Raw genomic sequence first — 8,997 nt, forward strand, 5'->3', positions numbered from 1 at the left:
ACACACCTAATTAATGTGTGCCATATGTGGTTCTGTGATGAGAAACATAGGTGGTACTTGGAACTTTTGGTTTGATAATGGGTGGTACTTGGTCTAAAAAGTTTGAGAATCACTGGTCTAGGGGTATGATTCTCGCTTAGGATGCGAGAGGTCCCGGGTTCAAATCCCGGACGAGCCCTTGTTTAGTCGAATGCTTCGTTGAACTATACAAAAAACTTATCAAGTGTTCCGTTAAAATCTAATGATCAAACAAAAATGACACATGCTCATACACTGCTTTGTATCACTGGGCTGTTTCTCTAAGAGCACAGTGATAGAGAGCAGAATCTGTCAGCTTTAGATTGTTGATGGTCAGTACAGTTGAGTCCCCGGTTGTTTCTATTTTTAATCGAGGGTCATCAGGAGTGCTCTGGGCTGAAAGACTTTTTGCACCTTTATACAGTAAATACTGTGGTGCACTGTTAGGATTTTGTTTGTACCAGTAAAGCCGAATGTAGCTGCTGCTTGTTTCATATGAACATTTTAGAGTAACAGTCTCTGTTTCCTTTGAAACAATGTTGGAATCGTTGTCTGTTGGACCAATTCTAGCTGCAAAACCACCTGTTAAAAGACAAAAAATGTTGTAAGAAAACTAAAGTAGAATCTTGACTTTTAATAACATGGCATTAATTAGAATGTTAATAAATTACCTGATGATATAGTGAGAATCAGTGCTGTGTATCTCCCAATGTGCAGTAAGTTACATAGTGGAGCCATTTCTGTACACAGCTTTGTGATGACTCTGTATAATAGTGCTGTATGTGTTGATTTCATCACATGAAGAATCAAGTTTCTAGGAAGCCACACACAGGAAGTGCAGGTGTGTCATTTTAAACTATTTATTATTTACCAAAACACTGGTGGAGTGTTTTCTGTATAAAGTTTATGTGCCTTGTTATTAGTCATTATTTAAAGATTAGTGTATATTAAACTCTCTGTGTTTAGGTTATGAATTTGTTGCACTGCAATAAGTAATACAGTTAATATTAGTTTTATTTGTGTAAGATTTTTAACAATAGACATTGTGAAATCCTAACAAATTTGAAATCTTGATAGTAACCAAGCTCACAAGAGGAACCCAAACCTCCTCTGAGACTGACACTGAACTGTGAGATTCAGAAATCTTAGAATAACAATAATAACAGTAAAGTTACCAGTACTGTAAAGAAATGTTAGAGATTCAAGCAGCGGTTTGTGAATGAGAGGATGAAAGACCATGGTAAACATGTTTTCTTGGAAGTTGAAATTATAAAAAGTAAGACATTTTACTTTAATTAGTGTCGGTATATGGCCGTCGTAATTAGTTGTGGACAGGTTGCTGAAGTTAAATATTCTGCAATTAAACACTGTGGCAGACACCACAGTGGGGTCTAGGGAGATGGAGTTGCATACTTCTACAGCTGATGAAGCTAAAGATTCACCTCAGATGAAACAAACCTTGCCTATATTTGACTCACTTGCTTCAGCGTCTTCTAGGGCATCAGAGGTTGAAAGGAAGTTGAGGTTGGCAATACAGAAAATGGAACTGGACACTGAAAAAGAGATCCGTTTCAGGGAGTTAAAACTTCACGCGGTGAAGATCGCACCAAGTTTAACCGACAAAGCGGTGACTGATCAGGTCCAGAATCCAGTAGATGGTGCCCTTTATTCCTGTTGGCATTGCCTCCAGAAGCTTTCCCGGTATTGTCCAGAAGCACTGACGTGAGCAAGCACATTGGTCTGGTTTCTCAGTTCAAAGAGAATGAGGTGGATGCTTATTTTCCAACATTCAAGAAAATAGCTATTACCTTAAATTGGCCAAGGAGCTTATGGGCTTTGTTACTCCAGTGCAAGTTGGTCGGTAGAGCTCAAGACGTTTGCTCTGCTTTATCTCTTGATGAGTGTATGGAGTACAAGATTTCGAAAGTGGCAGTATTAAGACCATATGAACTGGTGCCGAAAGTATATCAGCAGAAATTTAGAGATGCCAAGAAGCTTGTCTGATGGGTTAAGGGTTGATTTACATGTCAATAGAGAAAAACTGGTGGTGGCTCAGAAGGATCATGTGACTTTGAGACATTGTTTTGAAATGGCGACCTGTAAAATCTGTTTTGAAATGGACATGGATATTATTTGAAAAGATAATGTGCTAATGAAACATTGGTCCCCTTCTATTTTCTCTATTTGACTGTTTTGATGTGGTGGTGCCTCAGTCCTACCGGTTGCAAGTCCTCGATCTAGCTCATTAACATCCATGTCCAGGTCATTTAGGTAAACATATCAACGTATTCTTCCCTGAAATTGGATGTCACTGCGTACCTGGATGACGTGGTTATTTATACAGATTCTTTGGACCAACATTTATCTGTGCTAAAAGCTGTGTTTAATCGTTTAAAAAAAGAATATTGTGTTAAATTTGGACAAGTGCAAATTCGGTACGGATGTCATATCTTATCTTGGAAAAGTGGTGGGAAATGGGCAATTGAAACCGCTCGATGCTAAAGTCTGTGCAATACAGAACTCCGGAGATTCTTAGGCATGGCGGGATATTACCGATGTTTTTGTAAAAATTGGTCCGTGCTTGTGAGTCCTCTCACGAATTTGTTACGTGTTAATTTGCTTGGTCATCAGATGCGCAGAATGCCTTTTCAGCTGTTAAGGAGCTGCTTAGTGAATCCCCGGTGCTAGCTGCCCCGGTTTTTGACTGACCGTTTAAATTGGAGGTTGATGCATGCATTGTTGATACAGGTGCTGTCCTACTTCAGGAGGATTATTTGCAAATTGATCATCTGGTTTTTAATTTTTCCAAGAAATTCCTCAAACACCAGCTGGCATACAGCACCATAGAAAAGGAAGCACTCGCATTACTTCTACACTGCACTTCGAGTGTATTTAGGGAGCAGTGTTTGCCCCATTCACATTTATACAGATCACAACCTGTTGCTATTTCTAAATAGGATGGCCATGCGATGGTCACTAATTTTACAGGGGTATAACATTGAGATTATGCACAAGCGAGGACGTGACAACGTAGTGGCTGATGCACTTTCTCATTGGTGTTGTTAAATTCTGTTTGGTGTTGTTGTTGAGTGTTTTTTTGTTTTGTGGGTGGGGGTGTTGGCGTATTGTTTTTTTTTTTTTGTATCTGTGTCATTTCTGCAACAGGTATGTAACCAATAAATCGCTGTCCCGTGTGGAGGCTGGTATCAGAAAGGATGAATGGGACACGTCAGCCTGGGTCCAGCTGCGCAACTCCACAACGAACCAGAGCATTGGATCCATGTGGGGAGAGAAAGAACAAAGGACAGTAATATTCATGACTTAAACATTTAAACATTTTTCATATAACAGCAAAACAGATTAAATGTAGGTGTTTGGTTTTTGTACAGTATGTTATGATTTCCTGTCACTGTGGGACGCAGAGCACAGTAGTAGAGAGCAGAATCTGATACTGCAGCAGAGGAGATGTTCAGATCCACTCGATTTTTATCTTCATTTATCTTTGCAGAAAACCCTGGAACTGGAGGATCAGCTTTTCTTTCAAAATTTCTCTCACTAATCAAAATAATGAATTCTGGTCTGGATGTTGAGTACTGACGATACCACAATAGTTCATCATCTGAACTAACATCACTGTAATTACAGGATAAAGTAACAGACGTTTTCTCCAAGACATTTTCAATTAGAGAGACGGGCTGAATGTCTGCTGCAGAATTATAACCTGTTTGAGAGAGAAATATTCATCAATTTAATCTTATTTCTATCTCTTAATGTTTCAGTCTGAACTGTAGTGTAAAAATGATGCAGAAAAAAGAACGACAGGTTAAATTTATGTCTTACTTAAAAGAATATGAAAAAGACAAAGATGAGCAAACAGTGTCATGGTTAAACTGCAGTATGACTTTGCTCAGCCTGCAATCATTGCTTTTACATTTGAACCATTTAACTTGACTTCCTGTGTAAACTGTGCAGCTGTTTCAGTGTTGTGTAAGATGTAGATGATTCTGCCCTCTAGTGTACAATTATGTAAACAACGCTGCTGTGTGGATAATTCTCTTGACACAACATGAATGGAAACACTTCACTACTTTTTGTGGTTTGTGTTGGTTTGTAAGTCCTTATATTTATTTTCAACACAAGGCTTCTCTCCTGCCTATGTTAAAATATTTAACATAGATTTAAACTCACTCTGCAGTGGGCTGGGGCTACTGGACTATACCACAAAAACATGTACTGATTAACTTAATCAAACAAAATGACACTAGAGTAAGTAACCTATACTGTAAAGGTGCTAGTAAGGATGTGCAAACAAAAATGTCTACTCTATAGCCTGTGTTATTTGGCTGCCTGTAAAGCTGAGTGAAAGAACGGAACTATTAGTTAAAACAGAATGAGATCATGGAGTCGACTCCGCTCATGAAGGTTCCAAGGTTCCCATTCTGCCTAGCTTCAAAAAAAAGGACAACATGAAGAATGAGGAATCAGGTGAACAATTGATTCTCTTGTGAAGGCTTTAAATAAGGTGTAAAGCATGATTAAAAAGATGCTTTGGCACGTCAATGTAGATTAAATGGGAGAGATTTCATCTACTTTACTGACATAGCTGAAGCTTTTGGGCTTTTAAGTCTTGTTAGGACTACAGACAGAAAATGTATGAGTCCTGCTGAGAGAGGAAGTGGGTGGAAGTTACCTGTTACAGGTGGATTGATTTTTTGGAACTCTCTTTGGACTGTTTGCTTTAACCGTGATCTGCTTGGGTTTTGACCTTGGTCTGTTTATCAGAACTTGTTTGCTGTATGTGTCCAAACTATATAACTACTATCAGCAGGTTCGGGTGGGGGTGGGGGTGGGGGTGGGGTGGAATCCTCTGAATAAATAAGGCTGCACACTGGGAAAATGTGAATGTTTTCTTATACAGTGTTCAATATGTTCTCCAGCTTTTTGCACGGGCAGCATCTGCATTCCACTAACAGGCTAACATATGCTCTGTTTTGGACAGAGTTTTGGGATATTTGACTAGGCAAGAACCTTATACAGATACCTTGGAAGTAGGGGTGGAAATGGTTATGTTCTGTTTGTCTTAGTCTAGTTATTGTTTAGTTTTGTTCAGGTGTGTTTAGTGTAGCATTTAGCTTAGCTTAGGGTTTAGGTTTAGTTAGGTTCATGTTTCATGTGTTTAGATTAGCGTTAGCATTCAGCATTTAGATTAGCATTTAGCATAGGTCTTGTTTTATGTGTCTTGTCTGGTTTAAACCTGTCTTGGGTATTTTATTATTATTAAACTCTTCGTTGAAACATCTCTGTGTGTATGCCCCCCTCTTGTCCCGTCTACCCCAAAATCATTACAAGCACGACTTTAAACCCTCCTAAATCAGGGAGGTAAAGAAGGACCCAGCGGTCCCTCTAAAAAAGTTCTGAAGGTCCTGAGATGGGAGAACCTGTTGAACGGATGCTTATTTTTGCAGCCTTCACAGATCCGAGCTTTATACAGAGCCGCGAGACGGAAGCACCACTGAGAAAAATGCAGAAGAACATCTGAAGGTGGCAGTTCAGTTTGGTTCCTCCATGTTCTTCAGATGTTTCCACCTTGTTTACGATCCCAGGAGCCAGTAAACATTCATCATTTCACCTTTAATAAGCAACTAAACTTAAACCAGCAGTTTATTTTTAATGCTTTTTTATTTTTATTTTGATGAAGGAAAAGTGTCTGGTGCTCATCGTGTTGTTCAGAGGTTCTTCATTCCATCTTCTTCAGGTTCTCCAGATGAACAGGAGGAACGATCCCTGTGGAGCGAGGACGTTCTGAAGGACACCACAGCGCTGCAGAACACAGCAGAGCCGATGAGACGTATTTTGAGGACGGCAGCGCCAGTACAGGGCGCACGGTCCAGCGGCTCGTTCTCTTCAGCTTCAGCATGTAGACCGGGGGCACGGGAGCACCAGCGGGCATGGACATGCCTACACACAACACACACACACACACACACACGTTACAGGAACACAACAGCCTTCATCTGCTCACTAGGATGAAGATCTAGATCTGAAAATAATCCACCTTGATTCTCCACCGTGGTCTCCATCAGTCTCTCACACCCTTCAGGTTGGATTACGAATGTGGGAGCAATCAGAACTTGCTCGTCCTGGACGTTCTGCTGCTGCACCACTTCATCAGATGAGGACCTGAAGATCTTCTCCAGAACAGCCTCAAATGGATCTGCTGGAGAAATGAAACCCAATTCAGCAACATGATGGATTAAACACCACACAGCTCAAAAACTCCCTCAAGATGTACCTTCAATCCCTTGTACAACGGGGTTCTGCTCCTCTGGGTTCTTCTCCTCCAGGTTCTTCTCCTCCATGCTCTGCTCCACCTGGTTCTTCTCTTCTATCTGTATCATCTGTACCTCTGGTGCCTGCCCTTGGTCCAGTAGAACCTGGGTACTCATCCCTGCATATTTCTCATTTCCCATAATTTGATTCTCCTCCACGTTCGACTCCTCCTGCCGCTCTTTCTTTTTGCGTCTCTGCCACCATTTCTTCTTCTCCTTCTTCTCAGGTTTGGGTCTGAGGCTGCGCAGCTCCTCGTCATTAGCCGGGGCGCTACAACACCACAACTTCTTAAACCAGAACATTTTAGCTGCTGCTGCTTCGATGCTCCGTCTCAAAGTGAAGCAGCACCAGCACAGGAGCTCAGATCAGAGCTTGTAGAATGTTGTGACATCATCATGATGTCACAATTGCTGGAGCTGAGAGCAGAGCTGATGATCACAGCACCACTCAGTGTCTTTAACATTCACTTCAGATGTGGACACGCCCAGTGTAGATCTGTATAGCCAAAAGTATGTGGACACTCCCAGAGATCACACACACACACACACAAACACCAAAGCATTTCTACTGTAAATGTAACTGAAGTTACATTATATATATACAGTCAAGCCGAAAGTCTGCACACGCCTTTCACCTTCTCTACAGACTCGTTCTGTAATAGATTGAGTTCATTTTTTGTCACAAAATTCTACACAAAATAACTCACAATGACAAAATAAAAGCAGGTTTTTAGACATTTGTACTAATTTAATAAAAAATCTAAATGTAAAATATCATATGTACACAAGTGTGCACACCCTTTGATATGACACCCAAAAGTGAGCTGAGGTGCATTTTGTTTTCACTGATACTGCTTGAGATGTTTCTACAGTTTAATTGGAGTCCACCTGTGGTAAATTCAATTGATTGGACATGATTGGGGATTGCCAACCCCTGCCTATATAAGGTCCCACAGTTGCCAGTGCATATCAGAGCAAACTCCAAGCCATGGAGTCAAAGGAATTATATGCAGATCTCAGAAACAGGATTTGCTGCAGCTTTACAGGTCCATAAGAGCACAGTGGCCACCATCATTCGTAAATGAAAGAAGTTTGGAACCACCAAAAATCTTCCTATACCTGGCCACCCGGCCAAACTGAGCGATCGGGGAAGACGGGCTTTGACCAGGGAGGTGAGCAGGAACTCGAGGGTCACTCTGACAGAGCTGAAGATCAATCAGAAGATCAACCATCCAGGCAGCACTTCACAAATCACGCCTTTATGGTAGAGTGGCCAGACGGAAGCCACACCTCAGTAAAAGGCACATGACAGCCCGCTTGGAGTTTGCCAAAATGCACCTAGAGGACTCTCAAACCATCAGAAACAAGATTGTCTGGTCTGATTAAACCAAAATTGAACTTTTTGGCCTGAATACCAAGCGTCACATCTGGAGGAAACCAGGCACCGCTCATCACCTGGCTAATGCCATCCCTACAGTGAAGCATGGCGGTGGAGGCATTATAATGTGGGAATGTTTTTCAGCAGTGGGACCGGGGCGACTAGTCCTGATTGAGCGGAAGATGAATGCAGCTAAGTACACTGAGAGCACTCTGGACCTCAGACTGGGGTGAAGGTTTACCTTCCAACATGACAACGACCCGAAGCACACAGCCAAGATAACAAAGGAGTGGCTTTGGAAAAAGTCTGTGAATGTCCTTGAGTGGCCCAGCCAAAGCCCAGACCTGAATCCAATCGAACATCTGTGGAAGAAGCTGAAAATGGCTGTGTACCGACGCTCCACATCCAACCTGATGGAGCTTGCAAGGATATGCCAAGAGGAATGAGAAAAATGTCCAGAAACAAGTGTACCAAGCTCATAGCTTCTTTCCCAAGATGCCTTGAAGCTGTAATTGCTGCTAAAGGTGCATCAACCAAGTATTAGGCTAAGTGTGTGTACAGATATCAGGTACAGATGTTTTCATTTCGTAATTATTGGTGATTGTGTTTAGATGTTTGAGGCAAAAAAAGAACTCAATCTAATATGGAATAAGTCCGTAACGTAATACAACCCCAAATCAGAAAAAGTTGGGACAATCCAAAAGCCAGGATCTGTCATGATATGGTGTTGTGTCAGTACAATATCATTTACACTTTTCTGATGGCAGCATTAATGCAGGAAAGTACACTGAGATTTTAGAGCAACATCTGCTGCCTTTAAGAGGACATCTTGTGTAGGGACATCCATGCAGCCTGTCTGCAGTCCTAACCTTTCCCCAATATCAAATGTGCAGAGAATGAACAACATCCTGTGCTGTTATACACCTTCAGAAGTGTCTGCAGGAAGAAAGACAATATCGTTTAAGAACCACTGAGCTAAAACACTGATTGTTTATTAGATAAACAGACTTGGGATACAAGAAGCAGCAAGTGATAAAATGTAAACATGACAATAGCTCCCTCCTCTGATAACAGGTTTTTGTACAGTATAGCTGTATTTCCTGTCACTGTGGGCTGCAGAGCGCAGTAGTACAGTGCAGAATCAGATACTGCAGCTGAGACGATCTTCAGATCTATTGTTTTTTTTGTTTTTGTTTTGTAGCGTTTCATTGAGATTCTTGGGTCAGAGGCTTGAGCTGTTTCATCATCTTCACCATCTCCAATAATCAGCAC

General features: G+C 41.4%; 1 protein-coding gene across 1 annotated transcript; it reads right to left on the reverse strand.

Annotated features, from left to right (window-relative positions):
- Window positions 1-5,678: 5,678 nt before the first annotated feature.
- LOC134311394 (uncharacterized) lies at window positions 5,679-6,699 on the reverse strand. Its single transcript, XM_062993036.1, has 3 exons — window positions 6,311-6,699; window positions 6,074-6,232; window positions 5,679-5,976 (listed from the first exon to the last, which is right to left on the reverse strand). Exons 1-3 carry the CDS (start codon window positions 6,648-6,650, stop codon window positions 5,756-5,758), a joined length of 720 nt encoding a protein of 239 aa, XP_062849106.1. The 5' UTR covers window positions 6,651-6,699; the 3' UTR covers window positions 5,679-5,755.
- Window positions 6,700-8,997: the final 2,298 nt, after the last annotated feature.

The sequence above is a fragment of the Trichomycterus rosablanca genome, chromosome 4 (genome assembly GCF_030014385.1).
Source record: "Trichomycterus rosablanca isolate fTriRos1 chromosome 4, fTriRos1.hap1, whole genome shotgun sequence".
NCBI classification, from domain to species: Eukaryota; Metazoa; Chordata; class Actinopteri; order Siluriformes; family Trichomycteridae; genus Trichomycterus; species Trichomycterus rosablanca.

Bases quoted from the DNA above. Each gene is read 5' to 3' on its own strand.
- LOC134311394 (XM_062993036.1), bottom strand. From the start codon at position 6,650: ATGTTCTGGTTTAAGAAGTTGTGGTGTTGTAGCGCCCCGGCTAATGAC. The intron at 6,233-6,310 runs GTACATCTTGAG...TTTCTCCAGCAG, and splicing joins CGTTGTACAAGGGATTGAAG to ATCCATTTGAGGCTGTTCTG. The intron at 5,977-6,073 runs GTGGATTATTTT...TGTTGTGTGTAG, and splicing joins GACCACGGTGGAGAATCAAG to GCATGTCCATGCCCGCTGGT.